Source organism: Polypterus senegalus, chromosome 2 (genome assembly GCF_016835505.1).
Source record: "Polypterus senegalus isolate Bchr_013 chromosome 2, ASM1683550v1, whole genome shotgun sequence".
Classification (NCBI taxonomy): domain Eukaryota; kingdom Metazoa; phylum Chordata; class Cladistia; order Polypteriformes; family Polypteridae; genus Polypterus; species Polypterus senegalus.
The window spans coordinates 229,350,415-229,367,747 of record NC_053155.1 but is presented as its reverse complement, the minus strand read 5'-3'; the positions used below and the strand labels follow the sequence as shown (position 1 = coordinate 229,367,747).

General features: G+C 38.0%; 1 protein-coding gene across 4 annotated transcripts in view; it reads left to right on the top strand.

The window, feature by feature from the left end:
- The window catches only part of LOC120523744 (protocadherin-9), an 878,443-nt gene that overhangs the window by 110,988 nt on the left and 750,122 nt on the right, over nucleotides 1–17,333 (top strand). For 3 of the 4 annotated variants that reach the window (XM_039745319.1, XM_039745317.1, XM_039745320.1), the window contains exon 3: nucleotides 2,634–2,735. The exons of the other annotated variant lie outside the window; for it this stretch is intronic. In XM_039745319.1, coding sequence (XP_039601253.1) covers nucleotides 2,634–2,735 — 102 coding nt within the window. The remainder of the gene's footprint in view (nucleotides 1–2,633; nucleotides 2,736–17,333) is intronic. 4 annotated transcript variants of the gene reach the window in all.

The window sequence follows — 17,333 nt, the reverse complement described above, 5'->3', positions numbered from 1 at the left end:
CCTTGTCATACAGATGTTGAATTCTAATAAATTTTAATAATCACTTGCCACAACCTGCCTGTGCTCTGTGTAGAGATTGTATGTTCTTGCTCTGTGTTCTCGCGAGTTTCCTCCATTAACTCCAATTTCCCATTTTCATTATTGCTAGATTAATTTGTGAGACTAAATTTCTTGCTATTTGTGAAGGTGAGGGTATGGTGACATGACCTTAATGGGTTTGCTGATGGTCAAGGGTTAGGTCAGGACTTGTGACTTTGCTTTTTTGGACCCCAACGGGCTAACAACAAGAGACGTCTGCATCTCCTTATCCTGATATTATCTGATTAACATCCTGAAGTACTTCTATGTATTTTCTGCACTCATAATTGCTATTGTAAGGGCAATGATAAAATGCACTCTGCTGCCTTTAGTGAAACCAAAAAATAAATAAAAAATTAAAAAGTATGCTTTTTCTACTTATGTGCAATACCATATAATCAATATACTGTATTACTAGATTTAAATCATACTCAATAATGATACATAACTAGTTCTTATATAAACATCTAAGCTAAGCCTTCAAAGTAGATTATGTTTAAACCAGATTATTTGGCTCTTAAGAAAATGGTTTAAAATAAATATTTTTGTTTTTTATCATAGCATTATACAAGGAAGTATTAGTGTAATCTTATCAAATATAACTACTTTAATACATACTAGTGGTTCGATTCAGAGTGCTGTAGTTTAAACATAGCATATTTTACAAGAAGTAAATTTCACTTAAAAAATGTGGTGATGCATGCTACCTCACTGTAGTATGGAAGATCAAAGCATAAATAAAAAAAAAATACTATAAAAATGATACAAAAATGTTTTACCTTAGAATTCAAGGTAGAAAGAAATGTCATCTTGTCTTCTCACCGCTACATAAAAACTACTAAAAATCTTTACCTATCACAGTTTACTTATTGGTAGGGATAACTAATGACGGACCTTATAGTCTGAAAAGGAAAATATTTCATCAGGCTTGCTGTTCTTTCAGACTGAGTGTTTCATCCACTCATCAAGGACAGTTCCCTGATTTGCAAATGCAATACCACAACACTCTTGTTTCCTCCTTCTCTCTCTCTCTCTCTCTCACTCACACACACACACTCACTCACACACACACACTCATTCTTTATCTGTTATTACCCTGACTTGTTTTTGTCCTGGCAGTGAGCCTTTGCCATACTGTTCCTTCCAAATGTACATTCAATTAATCCATTCTAAATTGAGTATTTTTGAAGTCAAAATAATTTTATCACAACTTTGACATACTGTATATTAATATGCTCTGGTAACTTGTACTGTTAAGTAAAACCTTAATTCTCCATAGAATCAATTTGTTTATGTGCAATATACTGTGATTGTTGTCCTTCATCTACGTCTTAAGAATGGTATTAACAAGCAGGATCATTCTGTCACATTTCACATTAAGTGTGAGTCTCTTAAAATTCTTTACACAGTCTCAATGTCTTGGTTTAATAAACTTATTTGTATTTTCATAATTATAATTGTGATTTACTAATATGAAGGAATTTGCATTGCTAATAGAAAAAATAAAAAGAACTGCATTGTCAGGTTATGTAGATAGACTTATTGTTTATACCAAATGTGTATATAAAAAGAGTGCATTTTTTCCATTTATTATTATTATTATTTTACTTTTTTTAAGTAAACCACATTATATGGGTATTTTTAAAATTTAGTTCAGACTGAAATGGATGGACAATAAGCCCTGTTACCTGGCTTATCTTCTAACTTACTTTGTTTCACACCATCTTTGAAAACTTGTCTATCTTTTCTTTGCTCCCATGTTTAACTATTTTAGAGGTTATTTAGGTCCTCTCAGGAAAAAGAGTTTATCTGATGGTATGAATTACTAGGATTACAGCAGAGCCTTGTGGCAGCCAGAGTGAAATTTCTTCTTTGTTCTCTTTGTGCAATAGTTCCTAAACTTCTTAACAAAGTGGTGCAAGGCTAGGAGCTAAATTTAGTCTGTGTCAAGACAATATGTGTCCCAGATTTCATACATACTGCATTAAAGACTTGGCAATAAAAATGTTTTGTTTTCTAAGACACTTGATTTTTGTCCTGTATCCCAATTTATGGGATCCTCTGGTAATATTGTTACTGAATATTGTTAGACATTCACAATTCAATCAGTTCTATATGTAATACTGATATTGAGCACATCATTATTAGATTTTAGCTTCTTTGAAATGCTCTTAGATTTTATGAAAGAAACTCAACACAATATGCCTTCACACAAAAATGGGAATATTATCAGCTTTTTACATTTGGGACTTGGGTTTAACTTCCGGCTCAATCACAAACTGAGTTTTACAGGTTATCATTCTTTGAATGTGAGCACCAATAATTTATTTATTTGTTGAGCCAGGTCAGTTGTCATAATGTGAATGTGACTTCCAAATATGCATTTCAAATCAAATTTATCAGAGAAGTAATGTTCAAGATTAGACAAATGATTATAGTCTGTCATCGTTGTCTTCCAACTGCATAGAGTGCCTTATAGCAGTCCTGAAGCCAGCTCAACCATTCATACAGCAAATTAATGCGGTTAATCCCATTTTCTTGAATTTTCCATAAAGGGAACATTAACCCGTGCCAGAACTGAACTGAATCCTGAATATCTGGACCTTCGATCCCGAGCAGAACTGAATTCCGAGTATTGGACCCCGTGCACACCCCTAGTGAGTACCGATGGTCAGGTTTTTTAAAACATCATCTATAATTTAATAACTCTAATTTGGGAATAGTTTTGCTGTGGCAGTATCTGTTCAAATTTCTGTGAAAATGTTATGAAAGTTGTGCTTTTTTGCAAGTGTCTCAGTGAATCAGTTTTTTTTTTATGATTTCTTGGCTTTATGGAAAACATGGTTTATGAAAAGCAACAATTGTTTGACATTTAGCAAAGAACAGAGGTGGAGATAGCAGTTCATTGATATAAAATAAGATACTTTTGTATTTAATGGTGCAGTAAATGTTCAAAACTATAGAGCTGTTGTTTGTGTAATGCAACACTTCTTAAACCAACCAAAACACTGTGAAACCAAATTAAAAAAGCTGAAAGTGTATCAGAAGGTTTAGACTATACCTGACATGGTTTCATGGGTAGTCTTTCTGTTAGCCATTAAAAGTGCTTAAGAGCTCATCAAAAGAGTGTTTCTTGATTTGACATGTTGTTGCCCAGATTTTTAAAACATATTGTCTTAATTTATAATGGTAAAATGTGCAATTTTCATTTACTTTGCTGAACCCATTAAATGTATGTAATTATTCAATAGATACCATTTGTATTTTATATGTATAAAACATGTTAAACGATTAGCAAGAAGTGGAAATTTTGTACTTACTTGGATATTATGTGTGTATATACAGTATATTGTGTGTGTGTATATATGTAAATATATAATGTAAATATATACATATATATATATATATATATATATATATATATATATATATATATATATATATATATATATAAACACACATACATTTGTTATCAGTGTTTCCCTGGTAGACTGCATACTTTTAAGTCTTTACAACCAACCAGATTTTGACACTTTTTTTGCCCACAAATAACACCATTCCATTGCAGTCCTTTTGGTGTTCAGGCTTGTGCTTTTTACATGAAAATGTTGAAATGCAGTAATTTTATGGTGGTTTACTTGAAACAAATTGACATTTCTGATGCATAAAACATTTTCATATAAAAGAAATTTAAACTGACACAAAAAATTATTTTTATTCTAGTTTAGATTCAAATTTAATTGACAGTAATAGGATTCGAAGATGAATTTCAGAGAATTTTTGATAAATAAATGCATACTAATAATGATAAATTTTAATTATAAATCTAAAAATAAATAAATAAATACATACAAATATGAAGCATTAAATTACAAATTACATGGACTTGCATTTCAGCAGGCATGTGTATAGGGATGTACTTGGTGTTTGAATATCTTTGTATTTCTTTAAATAGACAGAAACATGGTGATAACAGCTCAAAAATATGCTTTAGGAAAATTGGCAAAAGAATGAAAATAAAAAAAGGTTACCTCACTTATTTTTTTTAAATTCATCATAACAGTGGATATAGTAAACTTTCAATATTTAATACCAAATGGGAAATAAAGCCACACACATGCAGTATTTGAACAATTTAACATTCCTTACTTTTGAAATATTTTTTAAATTCTTATTTTAAGACTTAAATAAAGAACATATAAATGGTAAGCCTGCTTCATTTCCAGCTCTAGCAAGCTGCATCGAAAAGGTTTTGAAAGTTATCATATCTCGAATGAGTTTGGGATTCTTTAGATAAGATAGGACTGCACACTAAAATAAATACTGTACATACAATGGCAGATTGTCATTAACTTCATCAAATGAATCAAATTGTGTTGCCCTTTAAAAGACCCATGTAGAATTTAATAGGTGTAAATTATTTTATGTACTATGACAATGTTTAGTTAGAAAAAGATATATCAGCTGCCTGAATAATTCACAGCATTCTCATGTAATGTTCTACTTCCTTAAGCTGATGTCAGAGATGAGGTAGGTCTGAAAGTGATGCGATGAGATTTGAAAGGTATAGGCTGATTTTGGGACTGGATTCTTCTTTCTAAACCTTTTCTCCTGGTATACTGTAAGGCATTAGAAACAGAACAAACAGTCTTCTGTTCCATGCATTGCATGCACATTTGTGACATACTTGTTGACAATTAGTACAAGGGTTTTCTCAGGCAACAAAACATATCCATGTCGGTTGTGGCAATACCACAAGTTGATGTTATCCTCATTTATTTATATAAAAAGAGAGAGATATTTGGTAGAATTAGTTTTATCACCTCACACAGGCAATATCTAGGTATTTGCTAATTGACTGAGCTTGATACACTGGTCTTCTCATGTTTGTCCAATCTCTTAATATTCTTATTAAATCAAATACTACAAGCATGTTTACTGGGATCCTCAACCGATGCAGGAAGCAGCAGAATATACAGTATAACATGCATATTTGAATTATGCACAATTTTCAGATTCTGCGAAAAGCCTCAGGGAAAGAGACCGCATCATAAAAATTTAAGAAGTTTAAATAAGCACGTTACTAACTGATGGAAATAAAGTGTTCATTATGCATATTGCAAATAAAAATTAAAATTGGGTGGAAAATAAGTGAGCGGATTAATGTAGAGATTAGAAAAGAAGATAAAAGGGAGAAATAATTATATTCAGTGATATCCACTATATATTTAAATATACTATTTGGCTCTTTTCATTAGCCTTTCAATAGCCATTATGTCTATTCTACCAGGTTGGCCAATTCCCTTGCCTCTACATTACAGTGACAGACATGATGAGACACACTGTCACACAACACCACATTCATTTGTAGTTTCATATATCTTCCTCTCACCCACTCCACTCCATTTCTTCCCTAGTCATTCCTCCCCTTCCACCCCACATACCCACACCATCATTGCCCGTCTCTCTTTAACACACAACATCTTGCTTCAGCTGTAATCTTTCTCTTAAATATTTTTCCACTCCCTCTGAGAAGCTTTGCATATCCACCTAGTCATTCTCATTTGACATTCGCCGTCATGTTCTGTATAAAAGTGTCCCTTAAAAGACAGACAAGCTATTCTACTAACCAGAGTGGGGAAGAGCTTCCATTAACATCTAACATGAGCAATACTGTGTTGGTATTGTAATTAATTTGTTTGTATTTTCTTTCCAACATTATCACTATAGGCACCCTTTGTGTCTACAGCTTTGATCCCTTTTACTTTAAACCAGACCAACTTTCCTTTTCAGCATGGTGTCTTTCACCCAAGCCTCCTTTCACCCTATGAGTCCCTTATGTACTTCTTTGTTCATCATGTCTATTGCTGTCTCAAACAGCATCAAACACGACACAGACGCTTCATAAAGGCTCACCTTCACCTCAGGGCTTTAACTTTCCCCAACCATCTTCCGTCATGACCAGAGACAAACCAGTCTATCCTATGTATAGTAAATTCCTTAACATAATGTACAACATAATATGCACGCATTTTGAGATGTGGAAGGAAAAGCAGAGAACACTGAAGAAAAGAAGATCTTAAAAACGATTCAAACCTAGTCTCCCAAGGCAATGGAGAAGCAGCACTAATCACTGCAGCAGTCATACTTTTATCGTACAGTTTTTAAATAACAATAAAGAAATGACATCCAAAATTCTCATACCACCTCCTGCATCTACTTTTGCATTATATTTTCATGGGTATTACAGGATGTTTTTACTCTGGTATGCCTGATGATTTCTATAATTTTCTGTGAAGTTTCAATTCAATTCTGTTGATTAGTTGGAATGCCTGAGGTAAAGATGTTGATATTTTCAAAATAATAATATTTTAAATAGGCACCCTATTTGAATTATTTGCTGAAATATGACTGCTCTGTATTCTCTACTCAGAAAGAAAAAATCTTTTAATGTGGAATTCAAAAGGAAGATAAGAAATGACTAAATCTAGGTCTTGGTCTGTGGATCAGTACTTACTTCACCCTTATTTGCTTATCACAACAGATGTGAAATTAGATTAAAGTACATATCTTCCCATGGTAGCTGTTGCGTAGGAGTTAGTCAATGTCCTGAGCAGAGGGATTAGATGCATTTTCAGTGAATTATTTAGCTGATGTTGCTCATTCATACATCATCGAAATAAGTAGAATTACTAAATTTGAGAATTGATGCTTTTTGTAAATGCCAATTAAGTGTCTGGTTAATGTGGCACACTGACTACCTAATCACAGGAACCCATTTAAGTCGCTGCTTAGCAATGTCTAGTCTTTATTCCAAGACTGAAGAGACATATGTCTGCCAGTAATGAAATTTTACAGTAATGTTATCTGCAGTTCAGTGGTAGGAGTGGCACAATTTGCCTCAAGGTGTTAGTTTCTCTAATTGGTAGGAAAAGAGATTTAGTATAGAGTGCTGTTTTATTCAGTAACATTATTGGAAATAAATCTTGCTTTAAACAAAACCATGTCTATAAAATCAAATCCTTAATTAATAAATGCACCATCCAGGCTTACAGGTTATGTATTACAAAAATATAATGAGGTAGGAACATTTAATAAAAACCAGTGACACTTTTAATAAAATTGTTTTGCATCAATCAATGGTATTTACTTTTCTTGGTAAAGCGAGACAACTAAAAACTTAAACTTATTTCAGCTTACATAAGTCGTAACTCACTAATAGTCAGCTGGAAGGTATGAACTGCTGGCACCAATCCATCCAACCAAAGCAGTTGTCATTAAGAAGAAAAAAACACACATATATAATAAACATATAATTTAATGATAATTATATAAAGGTGTGAAAGAAATCAAAGTTTTCACTTTGTCACCCTTATTTGTACTGGCACAGTATTTCAAGTGTTTTGGGATAAAAACGATAATTAGTCATGATTAATTTACTGTGACATTTACTGGGACTGCAATTACTGCATGCAGCTGTTCCAGGATTAATATTTGAATATTAATGCTTTGCTAGAATGCACCAAAAGAAGAAACAATGATCTGCATAGGGAATACACACTAGGATTATTTTTTTTATCTGAACCATTAAGTCAGCTGTCTTTTATCTGAAGCAATGCACCTTTACCTATAGGCAATGTTACAGTAACTATACTTTCATATGACGTAGTAGTAGTTCAGATGAGGTTCATGGAAGATATATGGTGATATCTATATATTCATTCATCTATTTTCTGAGTCTGCTTTTTTATCACAGTGCTCACAAACACTACAGATTCAGAGCCACCAACTAACATAACACACATGACACGGAAGTATCTGAGGATCTGGCAGAAACGGATCCAACATATAGATTCCACATAAGTACAGTAGTAACTGAGCTGGGGATCAAACTTAGACCTTTAAAGTTGTTAGACATTTGTGCTGATTATGGAGCTACCTATACCTATTATTAAAAAAAATGTTTAATATACAATATAAAATACACACTAGTTTTCAAAAGTTTTGAATCACCTAGAAATGTATTTTATTTAAAAGTATTTCCAAGACATTACAGTACTAATGTTGTAAATGGATATAACTGATTGAATTGTCTGAATTATAATGTATTATTCACATATTACTGAAAGGCTCATTTTCAGCAGCTATCACACTAGTATCCCAATAATAACCTTTCTTAATCTTTGTAATTGTGTTAGCAAAGCCATAAATCTGTTGTTCTGTTCATTAAAGCAAGTAAACTGCCTTTAGTTTTGTGGCAACGTACAGGCATTCCTAAAGTTGTATGCAGGGTTCAAAAATTGCTAAAATGAAGTTTTAAGAAACACATCAGTCTATTTTTTTAGGAAATGAAGGTTATTCCATGTGACAAGTTTTGCAAGAAATTGCAAGTTGCTATTGAATATATATCCTCTTACACATCAAGAAGAAAAGACTTTTTTTTTTTTACAATGTCTTTGCAGAGTATAAAATTATAAAGTCATAGCTAGCCTTGATATGAAATGCATTAGCGAACACTAGGCTTTAAAAGATAATTTCTAATAAGTATTGATGATATTCTAATGGTGCATAGAAGCACTTAAAAAATGAGTCTCACAATACAGTCTGTGGCATTTTTTATTAATGCATTCCACAGCTCAGCAGTCAATATCCTTAAAGTGTCATGATGCAAATCATGTACTGTAGGTGTTTGTTTTACATAGCCGTGCAATTTTTAAAAATTATTTTAGTGATATAGTTGCCATTCAAGATGTGCAACCAATTACAGATTACGGCATTCTCATGGTGACATGGCAGTTTAGCTGTTTTATTGTTAAAAGTCATAAATAAATAGTGGACTTGCACTGATAGTCCATTAAACACAGAGGGGCAAGACTAAAAAGAAAATATTTGGGATTTATTGCTAAAAGGTTTTAAATATATATTTTGAATACCAGAGGAAATAATTAGGTTATTAATCAGGAGATTTATAAGTTTTTAGTAAATCATAAAGTATGCATTTCTCTAATTAAATAGAACAACTGGACTTTTACACTTAGAAACTATTTGTTAGGTAGCATTACAAAAGGAATATTCAAGCTGGCAATCCTGGGGCTTTTCGAGAAATCTAATGGAACGGAATCATTGGGAGACAACTGCTGCTTTAAAGATTACCTGTCTGGCTGACAGAAAAAACATTATGCTGGCTCACATTGGTCTTTAAGAATCCTATATTTGGACAGAGCATATTATAGTTCTGTAAAGTAGCAGCAATAACCACTGTGCAACAGTGTATACATGTGCATAACTCTGTGTGTATATTTATGTGTATATGAATATGTATCATGTGTGTATGTATGTGTTGCTTTAAGTAATAGCATTTCTCTCATCATTGCTTCAAAGTGGATGTGCATGTAGGCATCATGTAGTGGCTGACACTCTGTTTCAGTTTGCACCAACCTTGTGGAAATGTTAAAAGTTTGTTTTTTCCAGAATGCTTTCAAGTAACAGGTCCATTGCTACACTAGTATTTCAGTAACTGTTAGAAGATGCTAAAAAATGGTGGTGATTCAAACCAGCAAGTAAAAACAAACACCTAGGGAATACTGTGAGTTCTTCTTAAAACAAAGCTGCACATAATAATAATAATAATCAAATCAATACAAAATGATAAAGGAATGATAAGTCAGTTTTATCACCGACTTCTCTCTTTGTCTGTGTCTTAAAACTCTGCATTTACCCCAGATCCATTCCTGACACCACATTCAATGATCTTATTATTATCAGACAGTAGCTTTTGAAACACACAAACTAATGGGAAATCCCTCTAGAAATCCTGAGCCTTCCCTCTCAAGTGCCCACAAGTGGCGTCACATATCCTTGCATCTTACATGTCTAAGCCATACTTGAATGGATATGCCATGTAGGTAGCAACCAGGAAGACCTGTCTGTGTTTATGTGTAGAAGGTGTCCTTATATTCCCCACATTTCCATTTGTCACACTCTTGGGCTTATGTCTCAGAAAGTAATAACTTAAACAGCAATATTTTAACAACTACATTTTATTGCATTGCAGTGGTGTCCTACTGTCTATACCAACATACTCTGTCTGCATTTGAACATCAAGACACATGGATTCCCTTGAAGGGAGCTGGGATGAACCATAAGTTTGCTCGTATTGTACAGGAGTTTTTTATTGGGTTTAGTCTGGAAGAAGGTTCTGCCTGTCTTCACTATAAAGAGTACAGTAAAGTAAGACACCTGCTATAGGTTCTGACACTCTGAAAGTTACCATACATTTGTGTTTCAGGTCTAGATTTAAATCGCACAACTCTAACCCAAGCTTGCTAATAATCACCAGGGGCCTTATGCATAACTCCTTGCATAGAATTCAGATTAAAACATGGCTTACAGACAAAACTAGAAATATATGTATGCACAAATAATTCAGTGCATGAAACTGTGTGTAGGCAAAGTTCTATGCACTTCCCTTTATAAATCCCAATCAATGTGAATTTGAATGCACATGCTCATGCCTACAGCCCCACCCAGACTCCTCCAAGAATTGTGCCTATTTGAATATGCAAATCAATATAAATAGCCCCTTACGTTCAGTGTTTTGTTAAAAGACAATGGCAAAAGCACATGGGAAAAAGCTGAATTTCAGCGAACACTATATGGAGGTTTTTTAATCTTGAAATTTCAACTTTAATCTCATAGTTATTTTGTCATTAAAGTAGATCAACATAAACTTCATCTTAAAATTGATGTTTCATTTACAACAGTTTCTTAAATCCCATTGTAACTAAAGTAGCATGTTAAATGCTTCATATTTTATAGGTTTCCTGACCAAATCATTAATCACTATGTGCTTCTAAAATGGGCTTTCTCTTAACACCGACAGGAGCACACAGGCAGTGATCGCCTCACAGAATACATTACATTCATGATATTACAGCTCTTTAAACATTTTAGAATACAAATATGTATACTTGATATCTGTTTCATGATAAGGGGGTCACCCTGCCTGGAGTTTGTCTGTTTTCCATTGGGGGGGTCCTCGACATGCTTTGATTACCTTCCAAAGGTAAGTAGATTAGGGGTTTTGGTGATGCTAAATTGATGCTACTAGTGTATGTGTGTGCTTGTATTCACCCTCTGATGAGCTGGAACCCGTCCAGGGATTGTTCCTGCCTTGTGCACTATGCTTGCTAGGCCGGCCACAAACCTGGATGGAATAATTAAATATGTATGACAAAGATTTTTCAATGTTTCTTACAATTTCTGAACACTCAGAGTCCTAATTTTACACCTATTTTTAATATCACAATGAACATCGTGTGGTGAATGGTTATGTGGAAAAAGAATATGAAAGAATAGGAACTGGGGTTTGGTAGGTTGAGAAAGACATCACAGCTGTAATAGAGAAAGCCTGCTTAGAGGAAGATGTATTGAAATCTGTGTCTGTGTACTTGACCACTAGCTCACGAATCCAACATTTATAAACTATTTCAATTAAACTAGTAAGATACTCATTCATATATCTAGCCACTTGGAGCCTCACCACAACTCCCATAAATGTTCCCTGCAGTGAACTTCAGCTGCTTTTGCAATCACTTTTTAGAGAAATTGTGACACGGTGTCCTGGGAATTTAACGGATGTTCTTCTTGATGGTCTTTCTTTATTGCAGCAGTACTGTCTCTGTCAAACATCCTGTTTTCTTTCTCCATGTAACCAATCACCACACAATAAGCACCTGTACTAAATATAAAACCATCTGTAAGCTGAGAATGCCAATTCTTTAAAACTTTTAGGGAAGATTGAAAAATCTTTGTTATATATGTTTAATTATTCCAGCCATCCATTCAGGGTCATGCCAGTTCCACCAAGCATTGAGAACGAGACAGGAACAATCCCAGAATGGGGCGCCAGCTCACCAAAATTAATTTGAACACACACTTACACTAATAGTGTCGAGTTCCATCCATCCATCTTCTTCCACTTATCCGAGGTTGGGTCGCCGGGGCAGCAGCTTGAGCAGAGAGACCCAGACTTCCCTCTCCCTAGCCACTTCTTCTAGCTCTTCCGGGAGAATCCCAAGGCGTTTCCAGGTCAGCCGGAAAACATACTCCCTTCAGCGTGTCCTGGGTCTTCCCTTAGGCCTCCTCCTGGTTGGACGTGCCCAGAACACCTCGCCTGGGAGGTGTCCAGCAGGCATCCTGATCAGATGCCCAAGCCACCTCATCTGACTCTTCTCGATGCGGAGGAGTAGCGGCTCTACTCTGAACCCCTCCCGGATGACTGAGCTTCTCACCCTATCTTTAAGGGAAAGCCCAGACACCCTGCGGAGGAAACTTATTTCAGCCACTTGTATTTGTGATCTCGTTCTTTCGGTCACTACCCATAGATCATGACCATAGCTGAGGGTAGGAACGTAGATCGACTTTTAAATTGAGAGCTTTGCCTTACGGCTCAGCTCCTTTTTCACCACGGCAGACCGATGCAGAGCCCACATCACTGCAGACGCCGCACCGATCTGCCTGTTGATCTCACGCTCCGTTCTTCCCTCGCTCGTGAACAAGACCTCGAGATACTTGAACTTCTCCACTTGGGGCAGGATCTCGCTCCCAACCCTGAGAGGGCACTTCAACCTTTTTTGGCTGAGGACCATGGTCTCAGATTTGGAGATGCTGATTCCCATCCCAGCCGCTTTAAACTCAGCTGCGAACCGATTCAGAGAGAGCTGAAGTTCACTGCCTGATGAAACAAACAGGACAACATCATTTGCAAAAGCAGTGACTCAATCCTGAGTCCACCAAACCAGACACCCTGGCTGTGCCTAGAAATTCTGTTTATAAAAGTTATGAACAGAATCGGTGACAAAGGGCAGCCCTAGCGGAATGCAACTCTCACTGGAAACGGGTTTGACTTACTGCCGTCAATGTGGACTTAGCTCTGACACCAGTTGTACAGGAACCGAATAGCCCTTATCAGGGGGTCCAGTACCCCATACTCCCGGAGCACCCCCCACAGGATTCCCCAAGGGACATGGTCAAATGTCTTTTCCAAGTCCACAAAACACATGTAGACTGGTTAGTCAAACTCCCATGCACCCTCCAGGACTCTGCTAAGGGTGTAGAGCTGGTCCACTGTTCCGCAGCCAGGACGAAATCCACACAGTTCCTCCTGAATCCGAGGTTCGACTATTCAATGGACCCTCCTCTCCAGAACCCCCGAATAGACTTTTCCAGGGAGGCTGAGGAGTGTGATCCCTCTGTAGTTTGAACACACCCTCCGGTTCCGCTTCTTAAACAGGGGGACCACCACCCCGATCTGCCAATCCAGAGGCACTGTCCCCAATGTCCATGTGATGTTGCAGAGACGTGTCAACCAAGACAGTCTTACAACATGCAGAGCCTTGAGGAACTCCAGGCATATCTCATACACCCCCAGGGCCCTGCCACCAAGGAGTTTTTTGACCACCTCAGTGACCTCAGTCCCAGAAATGGGGGAGCCCACCTCTGAGTCCCCAGACTCTACTTCCTCATTGGAAGGCATGTTTATTGGAATCGAGGAGGTCTTCGAAGTACTCCCCCCGACCGACCCACAACGTCCCGATTTGAGGTCAGCAGCGCAACATCCCCACCATATACAGTGTTGACACTGCACTACTTCCCCCTCCTGAGATGCTGGATGGTGGACTAGAATCTCCTTGAAGCCGTCCGAAAGTCATTCTCCATGGCTTCCCCAAACTCCTCCCATGCCCGAGTTTTTGCCTCAGCAACCACCGATGCTGCATTCTGCTTGGCCTGTCGGTACCTGTTAGCTGCCTCCAGAGTCCCACAGGACAAAAGGGTCCGGTAGGACTCCTTCTTCAGCTTGACGGCATCCCTCACTGCCGGTGTCCACCAACGTGTTCGGGGATTGCCGCCATGACAGGCACTGACCAACTTACGGCCACAGCTCCGGTCAGCCACCTCAACAATAGAGGCACGGAACATGGCCCATTCGGACTCAATCCCCACCTCCCTCGGGACATGGTCGAAGTTCTGCTGGAGGTGGGAGTTGAAGCTACTTCTGACAGGGGACTCTGACCAGACGTTTCCAGCAGACCCTCACAGCACTTTTGGGCCTACCAGACCTGACCGGCATCCTCCCAAACCATTGAAGCCAACTCACCACCAGGTGGTGATCAGTTGACAGCTCCGCCCCTCTCTTCACCCGAGTGTCCAAGACATGTGGCCACAAGTCTGACGACACGACCACGATCATCGAACTGAGGCCAAGGGTGTCCTGGTGCCAAGTGCACATATGAACACCCCTGTGCTTGAACATGGTGTTCGTTATGGACAATCCGTGACGAGCACAGAAGTCCAATAACAAAACACCGCTCGGGTTCAGGTCGGGGGGGGGCCATTACTCCTAATCACGTCCTTCCAGGTCTCACTGTCATTGCCCACATGAGCATTGAAGTCTCCCAGCAGTACGAGGAAGTTCCAGAAGGTATGCCCTCTAGCACCCCCTCCAGGGACTCCAAAAAGGGTGGGTACTCCAAACTGCTGTTCGGCACATACACACAAACAACAGTTAGGACCCGTCCCCCCACCCGAAGGCGGAGAGAGGCTACCCTCTCGTCCACCGGGTAAACCCCAATGTACAGGCTCCAAGTCAGGGGGCAATAAGTATGCCCACACCCGCTTGGCGCCTCTCACCGGGGGCAACTCCAGAGTGGTAGAGAGTCCAGCCCCTCTCAAGGAGATTGGTTCCAGAGTCCAAGCTGTGCATTGAGGTGAGCCCGACTATATCTAGCCAGAACATCATGACCTCACACACTAGCTCAGGCTCCTTCTCCTTCAGAGAGGTGACATTCCACATCCCAAGAGCCAGCTTCTGTAGCCAAGGATCAGACTGCCAAGGTCCCTGCCTTCGGCCAACACCCAACTCACACTGCACCCGACCTCTTTGGCCCCTCCCATAGGTGGTGAGCCCATGGGAAAGGGACAAACGTTGCCTCTTCGGGCTGTGCCCGGCCAAGCCCCATGGGTGTAGGCCCGGCCACTAGGCACACGCCATCAAGCCCCACCTCCAGTCCTGGCTCCAGAGGGGGGCCCCGGTGACCCTATTGAACCGGTCTTTGTCTCATCCCTCACCTAGGACCAGTTTGCCTTGGGAGGCCCTACCAAGGGCATAAAGCCCTGGACAACAGTGCTCCTAGGATCATTGGGACACGCAAACCCCTCCACCACGATAAGGTGGCAGTTCGAGGAGGGGTAGTGTCAAGTTAGCCTCACCAAATTCCTTAATCTGCATGTCTTTGGAAGGAAACTGAAGCAGGCAGACGAAACCCACCAAGAAAACATACAAATTCCAGATAGAGAACACCTGGGACTTGACCCCCTAATTGCGAGGCAGCTCTGCCACTCTGCCCCACATTATAAATTATTGAGAGCATACAATATTTAAATTAAATTAACAATTTATCTGTACAGTGTAATGTACATAGTTTAATGCATTTCATCATAACAGCACACAACTCCAAAAGGATAGCTATTGAAAATCTAAATTGACTTAGAAGCCAGTCATCACCATGGGACAGGAATTAGTATGATCTCTAGACTCTCTTCTGATTCTTCCATTTGCAATGTCTTCTAACAACGCTAAATTAGCCATGGTAGTTGGAATAGTTTCCATTCTGTGCACCATTACATTGTTACAGAATGATTACAATCAAGAGCCTAAAATTTGTAGGCTGCAAAATATTTAATTTTGGTGTATTTAATAAAGGCTGTAACAATGATGTGAACCTGAAAAAGAAAGGGAATCAACACAAAAACAGTAGCACTGCTTTGATGCTGGATGCTGCCCTTTTACAAAACTGAGTAGAAAAATGCATACGTCTGATTTGAGGGTACCATGAAAATGTGCATGTAAATGTAAACAGTCATTCTGTTTTATACTGGGCTATTTCACCAAATTGCACATCTTTGGGTAGTTAAACAGTGCGAATTGCCCATATTCACACTAGCAATGACTAAGAACGAAATCAAATTAAGGCCCCCCCAAAACAGGAAGACGGCACCCTGACACGACCCAGTTAGTTTAACCAGCGTAATCACTTATTTTATAAAGTTATTTAGGCTAAACCCAGAGGTGCATTTCAAGAGTAAGCTGGGTCGCTGCCCTGAAAATGCTTGAGTTAAAAGAAATTTTCACTAACGAAGAGGAAAGCTGTCCAAACACCGAGAGAGAGAGGACAGAATCTGAAAAGTGAGATACTGTGGAGTGTGTTGAGAATTCCAACTGTGTGTGCTCCCTGCAAGAAAAAGTATGCAACTATGTAACACTCGATCAGGTAGGCCAAAATGGTGCTTGTAGTTCTTTTATTAGTATATGAACTGATTTTATTAACTTGTCTGTTTACCATCCCTTGCTGCAATATTCATTAAGAAAATAAATTAATCCAATAACTTGGGGTTTAAGGACAGCCTAAACTAATTTTTTGGACGGTATGTACATTATATCCTTTCTGTATTCAGAATTTTAAATGAGCATAAATGGTGAAGCAACCAAAGTGAATAACTGCTGATGTGAGTAACTTCTGGGGCTGGAAGTGTTTATAGTATTAACTATGCAATAATGAATGCACGTATTTGATGGAAAATTGTTTTAAATTCACCCTATTTACAGATAAAACAAATTCCCATCTGCTGTCTTATGACAAAAAAAAAATAGCTCATATTAATGCTTTGTTTAATCTTTTAACAGAAATTTCATTCTGCCTACAGTTGAGTGAAATGACCCATAGGATACATGGTAAAAGTCAACCATTCCCATGCCATGTTGCTCACCCAATCATATCAGTTGATTTATTCCTATGGTGTTAACTGCAGTATGTCCTTTAAATGGCTTGTAATCTTAAGACAACAGCTACTCATCTCAGAGTAGTCTTATAACTCATCATGAAAGGTCAGCTTATTCAGATGGTCAACTTCTATTCTGCCTACTGTAAATCTCTATATTTTATGACTTTCTACAGTAACTAAGCTAAGAATAAACTTCAGGTAGCCTTTCATCTGCAGGACTATTTTAATTAATTTGCAGTATAATATTCAACACAGAAAATGTACCTCTCTGTAACATGGTTATCATTTAAACATGCATATGCAACAGTTACTATAAATAAATTAATCACTGGACTTCAGTGATGGCCAGAAGAAACTATTGGTAGTTCCTTTGGTTTAAGGAATAAGCCATTCTTCTGCTTCTGACTTGCTGC